The following is a 20,869-nucleotide window of genomic DNA, read 5'->3' as shown; positions in this document are numbered from 1 at the left end:
TGGGTGATTTCACATTTAAGTTGGCTCAATTCTGTGTTTATTCAGGACTTCTGGGTCCAAGAAGCTTTCAGAGCAAACCCAGTGCTGTGGATAAGGAGCGTGAGATAGGTCTTGATCTCTTCCCATTGTGCTGGAGCATGAACACAGTGAAGAAAAATTGGTGCAGTCCCTCAGTTATAATTGGGACTCTCTGTAGCCCCCCAGTTTAGCATCATTGGAGGGGCAAAATTTTTTGTGGCCACCTCATTCATTTCCCTTCTCCTGTTGAACCCCTGTGCTCAGTCACTGTTCTCACCATGTGTGCCCTTAGTGCATCTCCTCTGCTGCAGGTTCCCATGTAAAGAGTGGAGATGAAGACCCCCTGTCTTTGGGGAAACCTGGAGATACATTTTCTAATCTTCCCAGACTTAGGCTCCCAAGTCCTCTCTTCAAAGCTGATAAGTAGGCTTGGGATTCTTAGATGTGTTGGTGAAGATGACTCTTAAGCCACCCAGCTCTGCTGAGTGCTGGGAGGCTGAGGATTAGAGGCAGTGCAGAAGACAAAATAAACCCCACATAACGTGGCTTCCAAAAAAGCTCATGGTGCCAAGCCATTGGGTGATCCCTGTGTATGGGGACAGAAGTGCTGTTCTCCTCCTGCTCAACTGCTTCCCAGGCCTGTCTCTGTTCATGTTTCACTGTAGGAGTGCAGCAGGTGAGTGCTAAAAGAGAGGGGAAACTCCACTTTGATTTCTAGATCTCTGGGGAAAGTATTTGACTGTTTTCCCAAAAACCTCCCTCTGGATCACTTTCTGTACTGCCTTGCCAGGCCAGCAGGAGCCTTGGAGGTAATGTGGGATCTGGGGACCTGTGTGTGAGCCCTGGGTTGGGGGGTTTTGTGGTCAGGGCTGTGTTGCAGTGGTGGCAGGGAGTGATCAGTATGCCTGGGGCTTCCCCCAGCCTCCCTTCCTTGTGTTATTGCCTGGCCCTGCTTCATAACATCACAGTTCTACTGATAATGTCTTTCATTTTCAGCTTTAATATTAAAAACTGCCCTGATTTGGCTTCCTTTCAACCAAAATGCTTTGTAGGAGGCAGAAGAGAGGAGGCAAAACCAGGAATTTGGGGAATAAAACAACCACAGCCCCCCCTCCCCCCCCCCCCCCAGTCATCCCTCCCCATCCTTTAAGGTGAAGTGCTGCCTTTTGCAGGTGCCTGGGCTGAGCAAACAGCTGTCCTGGGGCTTTGTGGTCGATGAGTAGCAACCTACTAAATGCACAACCTGTCTCTGTGAGGGTGGTGAGACATCCAGAAGCTGCATTGCCAGCTCATTTGCAAAACAGATTTGGTGCTGCTGCTGCTGCAAAGTCAGGGGGAGATGGACTGTGGCTGCTCCATCCCAATGTCCTGGTTCTTTGTGTGAGCGCAGGGAAGGGTTAGATGAGTGGCATGTGGAGATAAAGGATGAATTTCGAGTGTAGGGTCCTGTAAAAGGGCACGTGTTTGGCAGGTGTCAGTGGTGTGGCAAAGCTGTGCACGTGGGTTGAGCTGTAAAGAGGAAGGGATTGATGCTGTAACAGACACGGCTCTGGTGAGGTTGTACCCTGGAAACTGGGGGTTAACTAAATAATTAGTGAAACTGGGACCTGCCTCTTCCCTGCTTTGCAGCTAAGAAAGCAAAGATGGGGTATGACTTATTACAGCACTGGGCTGGAACTCAGATTGTTGTTCTTGTGTTCTTCTACTGACTTGGTAAATTTGGGGTGGGTTCCTGGATCTTCTGCCTCCATAATGGTTACTGATGAGAATTATTCTCCTTTCCTTGCTTACTGTGTATCTCAGTGATTTAGTACCCACGCTTCTGGGGCCAGAGGCATCTCTGCCACAGTGCAGGGTTTAGCCTAAAATGAAAAAGAAAAAAGAGAAATGTGTTTCATGCTGTGATGTAACTGAGTGCCAGAAAAACTGCTGGGGGGCAGCCCAGATACAGACTTGATGTGTGGGGTTTGGTGCTTTGGTGAACCTGAGATGCTGGAAGGATCATCCTGGGGATTAAAACACTAACGTGGCATCTCTTTGGAGGACCAAGCAAGGGGCAGGACACCTGGAACCTGCTGCTGGCAGGATGTCACACCTGCCTGTGTGCCCAGAGGTGGGGGTTCTGCAGGCTGGGGAGGGCACAGGTCCGAGGCAGTTGGTGCTATTTCAGAGCTCCTGCATGATCTTGGTCTTCCCCTGCACCAGTGCAGCTGGCTGGGAGGGAGATGGGGCTTGCAGGCTGTCCTGCTGACGTGTGTGGGAATGGTGGGAATAGCAGGGCACGGCGCGAGCCGGAGCGAGCGTCTGCTGGCAGATGGGCCCGGGGGTGGGAGTGGAACAGCGGGAGAGAAGCAGTGCTAGGGGGGTAATGAGGTGTCTTGGCAGAGCTGTGAAACCAGGGAATCTTCACTGCTCACATTCCAACTGCTGTCACATGGAACCGGTGCTTCTGTCACCAGTTCTTTTCCATGGAGTCTCTTCCTGCCTTAAGCCCTTGTTGGGCTTTGCTGCCTTCTGCCCAGGGCTGGGAGGGGCGAGCAGAGCTGCAGGACTTTTGTTGTTCCAAAGCCACAAATCCTGGATGAGAACACTTCTGAGGAGGATATATGAGCTTGGCCTCCAGCACTGAGGGCTTGCAGCATCAGACTAATGTTTCCAGGAAAGTCAGAATGAAGAATGAAGTGTTTCCTGGGGAGGGAGCTGGTGACCCTGTTTGTGCTCTGTGGCCAGGTACTTCCTACCTCTGGTGCTGGCTTGGCAGGCTGAGGCTGTCTGTGGCTTTGCAGTTGGGTAAAGGGGAAACTGAGGTAGGAGGATTGATAAAATTGAAGTGGTATGGAAAGGCTGACTCAACACCTGGGTTGTGAAGTGCTGAGAGAACTTCAGTGCCGTCACTGCCTGACTCTGGCCTTGCCCATCTGCTTTCCAGTTGCCACTGTTCTGTTGTGTTTCCTTTGCTTTTGGTCCTGGATGCTCTCAAGCCTCTGCAGTCGTCTCCAAATGCCAGTTTTGTTAATGGGCTGGGTGACAGGGGTCATGGCAAGATGGGATTGGAGGCAGCTTTTGCTCTTTAAAAGCTTGAAATGCCACTTGGAACTTTGCAGAGCTCCTGGATTGCTCCTTGGATAGAGGAGGGCTGGCAGGACTGCCCTGGGCACAGTGAGTGGCTGCTCCCTGCACTCAGCTGTGGCAGCCACAGACCTGTGCTCTGGATCTCTTGATAAATGCAGTGCCAAGGCAGGAACCTGGGCTGCTCTGCTGAATTCCGAGTGATGGGGAGTGATTCTGAGTGCCAGGGACAGTTGCTTGGCTGGAAATGTCCCCTGGAACAGAAATAATGTTGTTGTTGTTATAAATAGGACCGAGGGGGTTTGTAACCTTCCTTAACCCACACATTTTGGGCAGATTGCAGCAGCTTTGCATGTGTGTGGACTCCCAGGCAGATACAACCTATTCTCACTCGAATATGGTGCTTGTTTGTGAGATATTTGTTTCTTTTGAGATGCTGCATCTTTAACAAGCCCTTGATAGATGAGAATTTGATGCTTGCAGTGACAAACAGGCTCTTCCTTCCTGCCCATATGCACCATCATGCTTTCAGTTTCCCCAGCGTTATTATGGGAGGATATTGATTTTAAATCTGTTCGGGGATGCTGTAATTGTATATTAGATATTTGCTGTTGGATTGTAGGGCTGCAGTAATGCAAAAGGCTTGAGTGTTTCCGTACAATCCAGAGGGGGAAGATTACTAAGGACCTTGAGGTTTTGAAGGAGGAGGGGGGGAGGGAGGGGGAGAGACTGAGAGAGAGAGAGGAGAGAGAGAGAGAGATACTGTGGTAGGAAGATTCAGAGATCTGTTGTGCTTTTTTTTTTTGTGTTGTTTTTTTCCTCCCCTTCCTCTCCCCCAGTTGCTTTGCATCAGGGCATGAAAGGAGTGGAAACATCGGGGGGACAAAAGGCACCAGAACAAATGATGAAACTCAGTAAGGAAATCAACTGGATTCAGAATTTATAGCTTTAAAACGTTGCATTGATCAGTGTGTGAATAGTCATTATGTGCTTTTGGGCTGCGTGATTAGGAAAGCAGATCAAGGCTCTCAAGATGATGGTTTTTCTTACTTTCATTTTTTTCCCTCTGCTTATAATACATGTGTGTGTGTGAGAGAGAGAAGCAAAATACCAAAGTCTCTCTGGTCGCTTCTGCAAAGAGGAAAGTACAACCTTCTCTGATACTCAGGTTTCTCATCTCTCTTCTAGATGAAATTTTAGGCAAGAGAAGAGTATGTTCTCCCAACAGCAGCAGTGAGTGTCCTTTAGAAAGCAAGAAAGCCAGAAGTGAGTCCCCAAAGGGTAAGTGCTGCTTCTCCCTCCCCCATCCCCTTCCCCTTTCTTCTCCTTTCTTAAGAGTGGAACTTAATTGAAATTAAGGAGGGAGGGAGGGAGGGAGGGTTGCAGGAGGCTGTGGTGGGAGCTGTGTCTGGCACTGAGGGTGCATGAAGGAGGCGACCAGGGCTCTGTGCTTTCTTCATCTCCTCGGGGGGAGGTTTGTGGTGCGGGGAAGGGGCTGCCTCTTAATTAGAATAATTGCTTTATGATTAAAAAAAGCAAGCTGCAGCCCCTGAGGTGGATTTTAGGGGTGTTTCCACTTTTCAGGCAGAATGTCTTGATTACATGTTTAATATAAAGAGATACACACAGGCTTATCGTGCTGGCATCTGTTCCTTTAAAGGGAAAAAAGAAGCCTGTCAGAGAGAAAAGGGCTGCCTAGTTCTCTCTCATGCATTTATGGCACTGTTCCTATAGAGATGGAATCTGCAGAAGGTTTCTCTACTTAGGGGATTTATTTTTATTTTTAATCTCTTGGTTTGTCTTACGGTTCTTTCCCGTAAATGTGATTTTTAAACTTTCTTTACGACTGGCAAAGTGGAATGGGTAATGGAGCCTGCAGTTAATGAGTTTGTCTCCAGGTTGAGTAAATGAGGTTTTGCAGGCCGTTTACTTAAAGGCTTTGTTGTTAAGTTCAAACTAATTAGCTGTCAGTATTACCCATCTCGATCACTGTGCTTAACCTGCACTGTTGGCCACTTAAAAAAATAAAAGCAGATCCTGATCCAGGGGTTTGGAGTCCAGCTGAGACTCTTCAGGGTGTATATTCTCAATAAACCATCCAGGGAATCTCAGAGGGGACTTTTTGCTGCAGTTTGTCCTGAAGCCTTTTTAAACTACATACTTGATATTATGCTTTATAAAGATTTATTTTAGGGACCTGTACTGCATCCTGATTACACAGAAATGTTCTGTATATTGTTTCTCCTTGACTCCTTGTCCCCAAATTATGATGTGAAGGCAGCATACTCTGAGAGGATGTTGGATGCTGGTATGACTTAATAGAATATTGCCAACACTACCTGAGAACATACTAAATCTTCTCTTTCATGTAACCCTCTCCTGCCTGTTAACTCTTTTATACCAGTAGAAGTGCCTTAGATTTTACTGGGAACTCTTCCTACTGCTACTCTTTATCTGTTTTCCTTGTTTTGTTTTCATCTGCCCTCTTCCTGTTATCCTTGCAATGTTTCCAGTAGGTGTGCAGGTAAATTCCAGCAGGATGCTTCTATAGATTCTGAAACATCCTTGTTATATCAGACATGAGACTCCTGTAACACACTTGACACTTTGCTGTTTCTGCTGAGTTTGTATCCTTTGTAATTCCAAGACAGCTCATGCTTAGGAACTGAATGCAGGTAAACAGCAACCTGTGTGGCCTGGCTGAGAATGGGCTAAACTTCAGTCAAGCCATCTGAAACCAAACTATTGCATTTGGATTCATCCTGATAAAGTGGCTGAACTGGAACAAATGGATGTTTTTGCCATGGGAGCAACAGGGTCAAATGATCTCAGTCCATTTCTTTCCTCTGACCTTCCCACCAGGTTTGGTGACTGGAGTGGGCTGAGGGCAGTGTGAGAGGCAGGTAAGGAACCTTTGGCTTCACAGGATGCACTTGGGATCTAAATCCTGCTCCTCAGCTCCCAGTGACTCAGGGATTCCACCAAATCATTGACACAGGGGTTCCCAGGAAGTTCTGAGTAAAGCAAAGTTTTGTTTTCTCCTCCCACTTTTCTCAGAAATCCTTCCCTGCCCTTTGAAAGAGAAGAGACAGAGTGGAAATTTGGAGCTGTGCTTTTTACTGATCTCCCATGTTACCTGTGTTTTATTAGATCCTTGGGGAGTCCCTGTTCCCCCAGTGCTGTGCAGGAATTTAATCCTGGGCTGTGCTGATGCTGGAACCATTGGAATAGTGAGGGGCCAAGACTTCTGTGCTTTGGGGTTTGTTACCTGTCCACCCCCTGGTATGACAAGGGGGCCAAAGGAGGGGCTACAGTCAGTATTTCTCTCACTGGAAACAGGAGGATCCTTATTGTGTGACAACCCATTTTCAAATGGGCTGGACCCTAATGGTCAGTTACCTGGGATTTGGGAACTGCTGCTGTGGAGTAGAGTGTGAGGTTGGGCTGCAGCCCCAAGCTTGGCTGGGACCCAAAGTGTGCAGTCTGTGATTTATGAGTGGGAAGGGAAGCAAGGACTGGTTGGAGTTTTTGGAGCCTGTGCAGCCTCACACTGTCCTGCAGTAGGAGCTGGCTCTGCAGTGTGTCCTCCTTCTCCTCCAGCCTGGTGGTCCTGTGCCTTCTGCAGGTGCTGCTCCTCCACATCCCGCATCCCTTGTGGTGGTGATGGCTCCAGGCATGACTTTGCTCCTCTCCATCACAGGCTGCCCTGGAAGCAGCTCTTGCTCTCCATCACACTGCCCTGGAAGCAGCTCTTGCTCGGGGCTCAGCTGCCTTGTCTCAGGAACAGCCTTTTGAAGAGCAGGAGTGACCCCATGGCACAGCTCGTGCTGCCGTGGCCGCGCCTGACAAGGCGAGGAGAACAGAGGCAGCCAAGGAAATCACTCCTGCTCTCCAACTGAGCGAAAAAACACCTGTAGGGCTGGAAACCCTTCCAGCTGGGAGCAGCCACCTTCCCTTCCCCCTCCCCAGAGCTCGCAGTGTGCGCACCAGAGATCAAAAGGGAGCCCTATCTCGGTGGAAACGGGGCCGTGCCGCTGTCAAACAGAGCAGAACGTTCTCGCGTCTAATATGGAAATGGGAGCGTGTCAGAGGCTGGGAGTGAGGGCTGTGCTGGCAGGTCACAGAGGAGGCTTTCTGCTCTTCCCCAGGAGACAATTCCCCAAGATAAACCCTGGCTCCTGCAGCAACAGGGTGTCTGGAGATGTGCTGCCCCCAGTACCTCGAGACACGAAATAAAACCGAGGGATTGCGAAAGGGGAGAAATCAGCAGAGTGTTTTCATTCCTGTTTGGACTGCTGAAAAATAAATCTGGTTGAGGCCTCATGGTTTGGGAAGATTGGAAACTGGGCTGGCTGAAGTGCTGGAAAACACACGTAGGGAACAATATTGTGCTCACCCCCTGGGGTGGGTGATGAGCTCATACGCTGCTCCTTCTGCCGTTCTCTTCTCTTTGCTATTGTAGATCATTTAAAACAAAAAATCTTGCTGCATCTTTGGTTAATGAACTAGACCAGAACTGGAGCTGGACTGCAGCTGAGCAATTCAGATCCAGCCTCTGTCAGTTTGTCCCTCTCCTTTGGGGGGGAACATCCATGTGTTGATGGCTTTGGCAGCTGTCCAAGTGTGCCAAGGGAAGAAACAAGGTTTGGCCCCATTCTTGCTAAAAACGTCACTGTGCCAACCCAGGCTGCTGAATATGGTGGGAGTGGGCACAGACCGTCCCTGCCTTGGCAAGAGAAGACCCTAAAGCTGCTGACCAAGACCTGTCCTTGAGTTTGGAGTGAGATGTTTGTAGCAGGTTCCTTGAGCTTTGCCTGGGGTTGAATAAAGGGAATCTTGGCCTGTCTGTCATGGGTTTGCTGTAGCAGAGGAGAGGGGATGGATAGGCTGGGTGCTCCTGTTCTGTCTGGAACTGCTTGGAGAGGACGAGCCTTACAGAATTCTGTGGAATGGTGGTTCAGCAGTGCCACGTCCTTCAGGCTGCACAACCCCCCGTGTCCTCCAAGAGCGTGATGTCCTTGTGGCTGTGCCATCCTGCAGTGGTGGGAGAGGTGGGCTCCCCTTGGCCTGGGTGACCAGGAGGGGCTGGTGGGAGAGCAGGAGAGCCCAGCAGATGCTGCCTTGGCTCTGCCTCGTGGTGCCCCTGCCAGAGTCCATTTCACACCTGGCGGCTGGAGGAGATTTGGCGAGATCAGTCTCCCGCATTACCCCTGGTAATGACAAAAGCAGACAGCAAAGCTTCAGCAAAGCTGGAATTACTGCTGGCTGAGTCATGTGAAATCTTCCAAGTTTTAAGTGTGGAAATCCAGCCTTTCCCTGGGCTCCTCCTCCCTCTTAGCCTCCCCTTGCCACCCCCATTCTCCCTCCCCTCCTTGCACCTGAAATCTGCTCTGTGGCTGATCCGATAGAGTTTATGGTAATTAAGTGTTATTAAATCCCCTCCCCCTCCCTTTTTTTCCCTCTAATGACACAGCTGTGGGGGGAAGGAAAAAAAAAAAATCGGTGTTTTTCTAAATCGGGTCTGTGGCATGTGGCTTTGCTCCTTAGACCTTTGGTTAAGAGCATCAGGAGGGAACTGAAACCTTGTGCTTCTGCATCCCTGGGGGAGGTGGTAGGAGTGGTGAGAGAGCAGAGGAGGATGTGGGAATGTGGCCCACGGAGTGACTTAGAGGGAAGGGGACCTGGAAGGGAATTCTCTCCTCCACTCCTCCACTTCTACTACAGGTGTCTTGCAGGTTTGAGTGCTGGGGGTGGGAGGGAGAAGGTGTGGCACTGGCTGTTGTGCAGTGCATCCTCTTGTTTTGGAGTCTGGCTTCTAGAGGGTGATCCACACAGACCAGAGTGGGAACCCAGCTCCTCACCCCAACTAGCTGGAAGCAGGCTCTGAACCTGGGATTGCACAGACACCCAGTGCAGATGTGTGATGGTGGGGTAAAGGTCCATGATTGCAGATCCAGCCACAAATTGCTGTGCTGATTGAGAGTCCTGGCTGTGCTGGAAGGCTCACCTGAGCTGGAGGGCGCTGTGATCATTTCCCTTTTGCAGAGGAAGATTGCCTTGGGAGCCAGTGATGCAACCCTTTTGTATTGTGAAACTTTGTGCAGCTCAGACTCTTTTCTGTTATTATTATTTACTATCATTATTATCATCATCATGATTATTGTTTCTGTTGGTTTTATTGTTATTATTGTTATTCCCTCCTGTGTTTTGGGGAGAGGATGGCTCCCCTACAAGTGAAGGTTGCCATCTACCAAAACCTGAGTCCTGTGTGCTTGGCTGTGCCATGAGTTTGGTGCCAGACAGCACGTGCCACCAGTGGCCTCTTGTTCTGGCCAAGGCAGAAGTGGCCCAGTCCCTGAGCTGCTGTGGCAGGGCCACGTTTTACAGCCAGTCTGTCTCTTGGGCTGTTTTTGTCTGCCACAGACTCTTTTCTGATAGGCAGCTTAGGGGCCTTTCTCTCACCTGGGAGAGATGCACAGTTCTTTTCCCAGCAGGATGTCCAGTGCCTGTGTACCCATCACAATGCTGACCCTGGTGTGAAGTGAGTGGCATGTGCTCAGAGCCACCACCTTGAATTTGGAGCGAGTCTGGCAGCAGAATCACCTGCCACGGTCCCTGAGGGACTCTGGCAGTGAAATGAGGTGGATGAAGGAGCACGAATCTGGGGCACACGGTAGGGTGGTCTTGTCACTCACTGAGCACAGTGGTGGTCTTGTGACTGCAGCATGGGGGGAGCCCATCCTGCTCTCTCCCTTCCCCTCTGCCTGCTCAGATTGTTACTGGGAGTTCCTCTCTGAGTAATGAAAAGGCTTTGCCTGTGGGGAAGATCCAAGATAAAATAGTGTTGGAGTAGCCAAGGCAGAGAGCGGTAATTACTCTGATTTGTGCTTACAGTAAACAGAAAGCCTCTGTGGTTTTCTCTCCCTGCCTGTCAGACTGGGATCCCTCCTGCCCCAGGGAGCAGGCAGGGCCTTCCTCAAAGCACCTCCCTCCTGGGCTCTGCAGTCATTCCGGGAAGATGCAGAGGGAGGCAGCCTGGGTGTGATTTTAATGGCCTCAGGGTGCTCAGCCACACGTACAGATGTGGAACAACCTGCTCCTGAGACTTGCCTCTGATTGCTGGGCAGGTGGATGTCATTGCTGGCAGCATCACCTGCGCTGGGTGATGAGCATCTCTCACCTTACTGTGTCCTCGTGGGTGTTCAGAAAGGTGGGGGGAAAGAGGTGCATGTCTGGCCAGGTTGGAGCAGAAAAAAGAACTCATGTCCCCTGAGATGAAATGGTGAGAACTTGGTGAACTCTTCCATCCTCTCTGTCCCCTTTGCCACCTTGGGGGTACAGAGTTTGCTGGTAATGTTGTTACTACAGTGCAATGCTTGGTGCTTTAGGAGAAAGAAAAAAAACCCTTGACGAGTTTTTTGGGTGCTCTGGACTTTTCTGTGTACAAGTGGTGCCCATATCTGGAGATACAGCAGCTTGTAGGTATGTTTTAACCACATGCAGTGGTACATCTTGGGCACAAGGACAGCTGATTTGGCAGCTTGGTACATCAGGCTCAGTAGGTACGTTAGAGAGTTGTGGGAAATGGTGCTAATATCCCTTTACCCTCTTTTGCTTTCCTTTGCACTGTCTCTACACTTGTGTGATTTTCCACTGTATTTCTCTCTGGAAAAAAAAAAAAAACCCAACAAATTTTGTGCTCTGCAGAAAACTCCCACACGCCCCTGCTCGAGGACTCGGTGACTCAGATGACCCCGGAGGAGCACTACAGACGCATGATGTCAGCACTGAATGAACACGGCACCTTTGAAGAGCAGCAGCAGCAACGTCTCTACCAGCTGGCCAACAGCATGGCAGTGCCCAGCCACGGAGGTACAGGATCTGCAGATGGGAGAAGGGCTTGTGTTGCCATTTGGGATGTCTGTACATGTTCCTAACCCCTGTGTGCACCTGAGGGGGATTGATGGGCTGCAGTGCTGTGTGTTTATCTTTCAGTGAACAAAAGTGGTGCTAAAGAGTGTCCTACAGACTCTTTTTCCCACCATCTCTATGAGGGCATCTCCCCTTGACTGTCTATAAATACTGATTTCTTCTGTAGCTCTCTGTGGGGATAGGGTTTTCTTTACTGGAATAGATTAGCATCAGAATCACTACTGTGTGTTGTGCAGTGGTGGTGAGAGGGGTCCTTCCTTTAGTTTGAGGGTTTGTGTCAATCTGAATATTCAGAATCTCTGGTGTAAGACTTATTTGGGTCACAGTGTGGAGTAAGGGGAATGAGCATTGACATAACACAGCAGGAGTGTGAGATGCAGACAATGCCAGACACTCCTACCATTTAGTGATGGAAATGGCAAGAGGATGTTGCTGCCTTCTCCTGGGGCAGGCGTGGTGTGCAGAGGGGATAAGGGCCCTGCAGTCCTGGGATCTGATGGGTCCTGTGTGAATTGAAGGCTCGCTGGCAGGTTTTCCCTGGGCTGTGGAAGGAGCTGGCTGAATCCAGCGTGTCCTGCACTGTGCCTAAAGGGGGCACCAGGCAATTACAGGATCTACCTTGGATTCACTTGGCAGAGGGTGCAGGATCCACGAGCATCCTTCCACAGGTTTCTCTGCCCACCTCACCTTTCCTGGGGTGAGCAGAACTCCCTGGTACTGGCTCAGCTTGACCCTGAGTTAAGCCGTGCCTTGCACAGAGTCCTCTGCTGCAGGAGCCAGGGGTGAGGGAAATACCTTGGCTCTCTGGATCAGGCAAAGCCAGGGAGATGAAGGAGGTGATGCTATTCCAGTCCTGGAAGCAGCACTCAAAAGCAATGCTATGTAGGGATCTGTCCCTCTGCTGCTCCCTGCCCAAGGTGTGCAGGGCTCGCACGTACCTGCCTGGATGAGGCAGGGAAGGAGCACAAGCAGCATCAGCAAATCATCCAGTGAGAGCTGGAGGAGAATCTCTGGTCTCCAGTGTAAATCCCCAGGGCTCCTTGTTAGGTTAATGAAGAGGCTGTCTTCTTTTCCACTCTGTTTGATTTGATTGGCTTCTCTGGGGGCAGGAAGGCAATGCTGTGCAGCAAGGATTTGCTTATCAGCAAAGGCACGGCACAAACCTGTGCTGAGGCACAGCCTGGTGACTGTGGCACATGCTCTGTGTGTGGTGTTGAGCTGTCCCAGGCATTTTCAGAGCTGCAGGGCTCTTGCAAACACCATACCTGGATACAGGGGGCTGGAGTTTCACACGTACACGTGTGGAACACACGCAGGGAGGAGAGGACAGTGTGTAACATGGTTCACAAAAGGGTGACAACTTGCAGACATGCACATGTTGAATATTCAGCTGTGACATTCGGGTCTGTGTAGGCCATGCTGAATACAGCAGAGCGTGTACACAGCTCAAAACATGTTGTGTGCACCAATGTCGTGACAGTCACGATAGACCACCCAGCCTGGCACTGGATGGCTGCTGGACCCATGGCCGTGTCCCTCCCCACCAGTGTGTGCTGCAGAACAGTTGGCATCACCCCCTTCTCCCCCATGTAACGAGCAGAGTAGCTCATTACATTAAGAGCCTGACGTATTTTTATGATTATGATTAAATTGTCTCAGCACCATTTGTTAGGTGAGGGGTCACGCTGGGGATTTTGGTGGGCAGGGGGAGAAGCGGCGCCTGCACAGACAGACTCGCTCGTGTAACATTGACAAGACAAAACTTGGTGTATTTTTGGATTGTTTCCACACCACAGGGCTCTGGTTGGACTATAAATTATTAGTGCCAGTACAAAGCGCAGTTTATCTGCGGGCTCACATGGAGGCACCAATAACATTAATAATTTAAAAAATGTTAATAATTTAGAAATCTTTTTTTTTTAATTGCTTTTCGGCCCCCCCTCCTCCGCCCCTGTTCTCCCAGTGGCATTCATCCCACATTCTGAATTCAGTCTGTCTCTGTGCCTGGAACCTCCATCCGCCAGCGTCCCACTGTCAATCAATCTGATTTCCCAACTGTCAGAGTGCAGGATTGTAAATAACAGCTCCTCGGTGGGGAGGGGGCCTGGGCGAGGGGTGGGGGAGCAGGGGAGGGGAGGAGGGGGGAAAGCAGCCAGGAGAGGGGGTGTGTGCAGGGGGTTGTTGCGGTCATTCAGGATCAATGCAGCTCCTGGAACTGGCTGCACGCCAGACTTCTAAATTACAGGCACTGTGGCAATAAGGAGTGACCCGGGTTTTTCAGATAATTAATTTATAAACATTTCAAGGTGCACTGTCCCCGGCTCGGCGCATTCTCTGGGCTTTTTTATGTGATCTGATGGGGTTTGGTGTTTCGTTGTTTTTCACATGTTTCTGCAGTTTTGGGGTTGTATGTCATTTTAATTTTTGTCCCCTCAGCTGGGGACAGGGATTGTGTGTGCATGAGTGTGGCTGGAAACTCAGACACCAGTGCCCTCCTTACTGCCAGCAAAACCAGCAGCTGTGTGTTTCCACCCCACCATGGGGCTTCAGCCCTGACCATCACCAAAATGTTTGATGATGGGACTGGTGAAGCTCAAGCTGGGCTGGGCACATCTTGGTGCTGATAGGGATGTGGGTAGCTGGGATTTCTGGAAGGGAAGGAAAACAGGATGGTGGTAAAAAGGAAGGCAAGGAGGTGGGAAGTGTACTGTTAGCAGGGTCATGTAGTGCTCTTAGGGTAATAACCTGGTGTTACAAATCCATTGTGGGAAGAGGATGGATATGCTGCTGGATGTGGAGAGTTCTGCAATCTGGGTATGCAAGGTGATCCTGCCCAGGGAGTGTTCACTGAGATAACTCTTGCTCTGCTCCTCTCCCCAGCTGTGTTTTGGTTTCCTTTTGCAGCCTGGTACACAGTGAGCATGTGAGGGAGGTTTCCTCTAAGTGTGCTTTTGTGTGGTATGAGTTTCCTGTGCACTGTTTGAAGAGCAGCAGAGGTTTTAGTGTGGGATGTAAGTTGTGTATAGGGGTTTTTTTATATAGATTCAGGGAGTAAGGGACTCCTGATGCTTAACTGGGAGAGAAGGGCACTCTGGAAAAACCTCTGTCAGTGCAACTGGTATGAATGTCCATGTCACAAGACCTTGCTGTTCCCTGAGAAGGCCAGTGCAGCAGCACATCAGCTGTACCTGCATCACCTGCCCTTCCTTGGGGCTCCCCTTTAGCCTGTGCCTGAGGTGATTCTGGCCATGCCTGCACTGTCCATCCATCACACAGCACCTGTGTGGGCAGCTTGTCTGCCCTGACACCCGCCCTGGAGAGACTGTACAAATGTCTAACCTGTCACTGGGCAGGTGTCACAGGTGGAGTGACACAGGTCACTGGTTCTGCAGTGGTACCAGGGCAGTGCAGGTTTAATGAGGGGTGCATTTCTGACCTGCACCTGATGCCTGATGGAGGTGTTGTGCCTTAGGGCTGGGAGGGGCCACTCCTGTACCCCATCCTCATCTGCTCCGTTGCCTGGCTCTTCTCTTTCCTACAGCAGAGCTGTGCCAGGCAGGTACAGACCTGCAGGGCCAGCCCTCACCCCTTGCCCAGGTGAGGCTACAGCATTCCCCCAGGGGGTGTGTGTCCATGGACTGCGGGAGGGTCACCATGCTTGGGAAAACAGCTCTAGGTGCTCACATTGCTGCAGCCCCACTATAAGACTGTACCTGGGAGCTGAGAGGGGTGTTCACCAGGCAGCTGAACGAAGGGGTGAGGTGTGGATTAAGGGGCTCCCCAGGGCAGTAGCCCCCCATCCACTGTGCTCTGTGGCAGCCAGAGGTGCTGGGCTGTGGATTCGGGGGTGCTGCTGCCCCGATGGGGGTCTCAGGCACAGAGCATTGCCTGCGGCAAACGCTGCAGCCCCCGAGGGAGCCCCGATAACCTCGGCGGAGCTCTGCGGGGACTGCGAGGGGCGGAGTGGGCTCGGCGGCGAGTCGGGTCCTGCTGGGCAGGTGCCACCGCGGCTCCGCTCGCGCCCGCGGAGAGAGAACAGTGCAGCTGTTTGGGAAGAGCCTCAATCCCCTTTTTTCTCCCCTCGCATCCATCCATCCCTCCTTCTCTCCCTTTTTCCCCTCCTTCCCTCCCTCCTTCCCTCCGGCAGGAAAGCAATTAAACAGCAAATCCACCCCCCTCTCCTCCTTCCCGTAGTTGCACAATTTCCTCCGCTGCCAAACTCCCTCGGCGGCGGAGGCGGATCCCGCCCCGAGCCCGAGCCCGAGCCCGCTCCGCCGTGTGAGTACCGGGGCAGCCCGGGCGGCCTCTTCCCGAGCCCCGGCAGCCACGGGCACGGGCGGCTGGGGCGCAGCTGTCGCCCGAGGGGCTGCGGGCACGGCCGGGAGCAGCCCTGGGGCAGCGCTGTCGCCCGCGGGGAGCCCGGAGCATCCCCGGAGCGGCGGGGACGGGCGGGCGGGCGGTTCTGCTCGTCCATCTGCGGGGCCGGGACGGGGTGTGGGGATGTGGTGGGGGTCGATGCCGGGCAAGCAGCTCATCCCTTCCTCCCTCCATGCCAGATCTCCTCCGGGCGCGGCAAGAGGTGGCAGCGGCGGCGGCGGCGCGGAACCCCGGCGCGATGGAAGCGCACATCCCCTCGGCCAGCAACTCTTCCAGCCAGCGGAGGAAGCAGGGCCTCCCCCAGCACAGGGACACCCACTTCCCCGAGAGGTACCGCGGGGACGGCCCGGCCGCGGGTCACCCCCCGCCCCGGGGCGGGGTTTGGTGCGGGGCGCGGGGGCTTCGCACCGGTGGCACCCTCGGGGTCGGGCTGGGAAGGCTGGCACGGGTGCCCTGGGGTTGTGGGAGGGGAGGGAGTGCCCGGGTCAAGCACTGGAACTGGCTGCCCTGGGAAGTGGTAGAGTCACCATCCCTGGAAATGTTCAAAACACTTGTGGATGCAGCGCTTGGGGAGATGGTTTAGTGGCGAACTCGGCAGTGGCAGGTTAATACTTGGACTCAGTTATCTTAGAGGGCTTTTCCAACCTTAATGATTCTGTTACTCTGTGGGTGAGGGTGGCAGTGCCCAGAGGTTGGGCAGAGTTGGTTTGCCCAGGTGGGGTGTTGTGCAGGTGCAGAAGTGGTGGGGATGCTCCTGCCCCACGTCAGGGTGTCTGTATGGAAAGGGGGACGATCTGTGCTTGTGCACGTGTGCAACCACATCCAGGTGACACCTGTCGGGCTGGAATGATCCCAATTCTGCCTTGGATCTCCAGAGCACATCCCACTCTAACCTGTTCTTTGGCACAGAGCAAGTTAAGGTGTTTAACTTTGCATTTTGCAGCATCCCCAGATAAGGAGAGAGAACAAACACTCTAGGAAGGAATAGAAAAGAGAAGTTTTCTTTTTTAAGGAACAGAGGCACAGCTTGCCTTTACCACTGCTAGGAGTGCTGGAAAGCTGATATTCCCTGCGCCCTCCCTCCCCCCCAGGAAATTCTAGCTCATTTATCTTGCTCTGTGCCATAAGCCATTCCCTCTGCAATCAAGAACTTCAGAGGGAAATTAAATTAAAGCTGTGTGCGTTTCTGACAGGGGTGGCAGAGGCGGGAAAGGACCATGGGGATGCAAAGGCTTTGGATATCATGGGACAAGCCGTGAAACACTCTGGTATTTAGACTTTTTTTGGCTTCCACGTTGGAGTGGGTGCAGAGCAGGCTGCAGTATCAGTTCTACAGCATGTGTATATGTGTTGAATCCAGAGTCTTTCTCCCTCATTTATAGCCTTGGAGATTCTGTCTGTCCTTCCTCCTGTCCGAGCACTGCCTTTGCGATGTGCAGGGGCTGGACAGACCTGGTAAATCTTTCTCCTGCAGGGTGTACTTTGGCTAACCCACCTCATAAAATGCAGCCTGATCCATGTGGATTGCAGGCAGACCTGGGAGGAATGCAGAGATCCGATGGGTTTCAGCCATCAGGAAAACTTCTCCAGCGCTGTGTGGGCTGGAGAGGTGCCAGGCCAGCCGGAGGCCTGGCTGCAAAGGCACGTAGGAAAGGGTGGAGGCTTCTTAGGGGAGGTGCTGCTCTCAGGAGGGGCAAACTGAAAATGGATTAGATATGGATCAGACCCAGAGGGATTTGCCACTGCCAGACAGGTGCTGTTGGTAATGGAGCTGGGCTAGGCCAGGAAATGTTGCATGGTTTGGGAAGGGGGGAGAGACGTTGCTCAGTAGGTCGAGGGGTAGAGACTTGAAGGCAAGGAGTTGACTGTTGGAACAAAACGTTGCTTTTCATCTTGATTCAGTTCTCCAAGTAGCCCTGTGAAGAGTTGCATTGGTGGAGAGTGAAATGCTGGTGAGATGAGGGGAAGGAAGGAACAGACAGGGGCACAACCTGCCTTTGATGTTGAGAGAAATACCTGTGGGACCTTGGAAGAGATGTGCAGGAGTCACTCAGTGTCTCAGTTTCCCTTCTGGCTCAGTGACAGTGGTTCTTATTTGAAAGCAGATTGTATTTTAACACTTGGGAAGGCCTTTGAATGGCTCAGTTTCAAGAGCAGTATAATGTGATAAGTTGTGTGTGGCAAGATTATCTGCACCCACTTGTAGCAGTCTGGATGCAGCTCTGAGCAACCTGGTCTAGTAGAGGGTGTGTCCCATGGCAAGGTAATCAGAACTAAATTATTTTTAAGGTCCCTTCCAGCCCAAACCTCTCTGTGATTTAGTTCACAGGGTCGTTATTTCTCCCCAGAGGTCTGCAGTCACCTGAGTGTCACTGAGGGTCCACTATCCCTCTGCTCCCACTCAGAAGTGACCTGGTTGGAGCTGTCCTGTGCAAACTGTTCTTGCTTCAGGTGGGCACTGACAGAGGATGAGGCAGTGGAGGAAGTTGCCTCACATTGGTAGGCAAAGTGTAGGTAGATTTGCAGTGTCTCCTTTGCCAGGAGCAGAAGTAATAACACGTGCTGCAGGGGGATGTGAACTGTTTGGCATGGTGTTAAAATTCCATTTCAGTTTCCTATCAGGAGATCTGTGGGGATCAGGTCAGCTCTCAGGTGCAGCAACATTGTGGGCAAGAATAATTAGTCACCTCAGCCATTATGTCTGGCAAAGCAAAGTGGGGAAACCCACTCTGATGACCCAGTTTTATTTACCAGGGCAGTGCTGATGTTTTTGCAAAGACAGGAATGCAGAGATCTTGCCTGATAGTGAGAACTATAGAGAGAGTTTTTAAGTTTCCAGGTGTGAGGATGGGTCTGAAACAGGGAACACTTGGGAAGATGGGGATGTTCTGACATTGATCACATTACTATTATCTATTTTTGCTGGTCATAAAGAGGCTGGAAGGTTTAATGACACTAAGGACAAGGCAGGCAGGTGACTTGTGGCATGCACACACAGACAAATGGATATGGCTTTTCTTGGACCAGGCTCCAAACAGTGGTCCCTTCACCTCTTTGCTCCAGCTTCTTCATCTGATGGAAAAAATTGGTAAAACTGAGGCATCTTGCCAAAAGTAGACTCAAGCCACAGGCTGGAGAAGCCATTTGGTTTCATGGTTTTGGTCTCCTAGATCCTTTCTACATTGATTCAGACTTGGATTAGGGAGTGCCAGGGCCTGGTGGTTTGTTTGAAAAGATTGTTGAGTTCAGCATTATAAAAAGACTTGGAAGAGGAAAGGGTACAACTAAAAGGTGCCACTGTAACTACTCCAGCCTGGAGTACTTCCCATCTCCAAACTGCTACATCTTCTGCAAAAAACAGCAGATGTCTGTGCCCTGCAGAGTTTCTTGGATCCTACTCCTTGGATCCTTTCTCCAAGATTTGTTGGCAGTGGACTTGGTTTTGCTGGGGTCGTTTAGCCTGGCATGTTCCTACCCAAAGTGCTCCTCTCTGTGCTTCTCTCAGAGCAGGCTGGTGTGTGTGGAGCCTGGGGAACACTTGTATTCTCCCTCTTTAAGGAGAATTTTTCATGCCCAGCAAACAGAGGGAATTGGCCAGGAAGGAGCTCGGGCAAGGCTGGATGAGCTGCTGAACATTTGATTAGTGGGGGTGAAGCTTGTTGGCTCAGTATGATGCATCAGTTCTGTGTTAGTTGTTCAGAGCTTGTTCTCCTGCTTGCAGTGTGGGGTCTGGGGAGGGACCTGCCCCTCCCTCAGGAGGGGAGAAGGCAGAGCATGGTCAGGGAAAGGGAAGGTGCTGGGCAGGTCCTTGGTACAAGCCCTCAGCTGGCACTGGGGCTGTGTGTAAAGCATTAGGCACACAGCTCATCCCCCAGGACCACAGGCAATTAGGATGGGAAGGCAGGAGGAATGCCAAGGAACTAGAAATACTGCCTGCCTGAGATGCCATCAGCATCCTCAGCTCCAGGGTCCTGGGAAGCTGAGCCCTTTGGCTGGAGTGTTCTGGGAGTGGGAGCCACAGAGTCTCAGAGAGGCTCTCAGTGCCCTTCTCTTGCAGAGCTGACAGACATTGTGCATCAGCCAGAGGCTTTCTCTGAGCAGAGATGTGCCCAAAATACCCAGCAAGGATTTTTGGATTCAGTTCTTTCCATCTGCTGTTGCTACGATTTGTTCTTTCACCACCTAATTCCTCCCCCCTGTTTTTTGGAGGCTTTCCTTTTCACTCCTGGCTCTTTGGGCACATTCTCCTGTGCTCTCTGGCCACTGTCTCTCTCCTACTCTTACCCAGCCCAGCCTCTCATCCCCCTCTCTGCTCTGAATGCTCTGATTTTCTGATTTTTGCACTGGGAAGATCCTCACCAGATCCCAGCTGGCTGAATGTTACGCAGAGCAAAGGCCAAAGAGCTTGACCTGTTCTAAATAACTTGTTTTTAGCACCAGTTTGGATTTTGAGGGGGCCATTTTCCTGTCAGCACAAACCAGTCTGTCTCTGTGTCCAGGCCTCATTTCTGCCCTAGAAGGGCAGCTCCAGTACATGTCTTTTCCTGCCTGGAAATCCCAAACACCATTTTTAGAAAGCCCTTTCACTTTATTTATTTTCCCTTCCTGGCACAGTGTCTGGGGATGGCAGAGCAGTGAGGAGCTGTGAGCTGCCTGCCTATTACCTTGGGTTTAAAGTGTCTCTTCCTATCAAATGCAGAGCAGAAGAAGGCAGAGCTTTCATGCATTCTTTTTTTTCCCCCCTTCTTCCATCCGTTCTAAATTTATTTCCATGCCTTGCCGGTTTCAATCTGCATTTCCTGACCCTCTCACATCTCCAGTCACAGCCTGTGCTCTGAGCCTTCCCTTGGAGCTTGGCTTGAGTCAGGGGGGAGTGTTGCTCTGGGCTTGGGAGGATATGATGGGGTTAAAGTGAAAGGCCTGGTTTTAACAGTATAATGTGTAACCCCATAATGACTTTAAATATTGATTATTTGAAGGCCATTAGTGCTTATTGTTAAAGAAAAGTCGATACTTTTTAAGCCTTGTGAACCATTTGTCTCCTGTTAAAGGACATATCAAATTTAGCAGCATGCAGTGCAAATCCCCTAATACCCTGCTCACAAGCCTCCAGCTGGCATATTAGGGGGGAAAAAAGAAAAGGGGATGGGGGGAGGAATATGCACTAACACAGAATTGCTCTCTGCAAGGTAAGGACAAGGCTTATCAGATGTAATTGCCAGGGGCTAAATTCAGGTTCTCAGGGTATGGGGCTGTAATTCTGCCCTTTGAGCAGTGGAGGAAGAGGAGGAAGGAATTTAATGGGGGGTTGAAGGCTGACACATACCTGGGAAGGGATGCAAGGATTAGTGTTTTGGTGCACATCTGTCTAAAGGCACAGCAGCCTTTGTTAAAGTCTCTGGGGCTTTTTACTCCGGGGTTGCCAGCTCTTTTCCAAGCTTGCTTGAAAGCAATTGGCTGTATCTGTCCCAGG

The 20,869-nt window shown here is 51.2% G+C and overlaps 1 protein-coding gene across 8 annotated transcripts in view; it reads left to right on the top strand.

Annotated features, from left to right (window-relative positions):
• The window catches only part of SAMD11 (sterile alpha motif domain containing 11), a 104,347-nt gene that overhangs the window by 66,057 nt on the left and 17,421 nt on the right, over nucleotides 1-20,869 (top strand). For all 8 annotated transcript variants that reach the window (XM_071575519.1, XM_071575520.1, XM_071575517.1 and 5 more), the window contains 3 exons: nucleotides 4,276-4,368; nucleotides 10,795-10,959; nucleotides 15,576-15,726. In XM_071575519.1, coding sequence (XP_071431620.1) covers nucleotides 4,276-4,368; nucleotides 10,795-10,959; nucleotides 15,576-15,726 — 409 coding nt within the window. The remainder of the gene's footprint in view (nucleotides 1-4,275; nucleotides 4,369-10,794; nucleotides 10,960-15,575; nucleotides 15,727-20,869) is intronic.

The sequence above is a fragment of the Pithys albifrons genome, chromosome 22, assembly GCF_047495875.1.
Source record: "Pithys albifrons albifrons isolate INPA30051 chromosome 22, PitAlb_v1, whole genome shotgun sequence".
NCBI lineage: Eukaryota > Metazoa > Chordata > Aves > Passeriformes > Thamnophilidae > Pithys > Pithys albifrons.
Note: the sequence above shows the minus strand (reverse complement) of the source record. Positions and strands in the feature narration are given on the sequence as shown.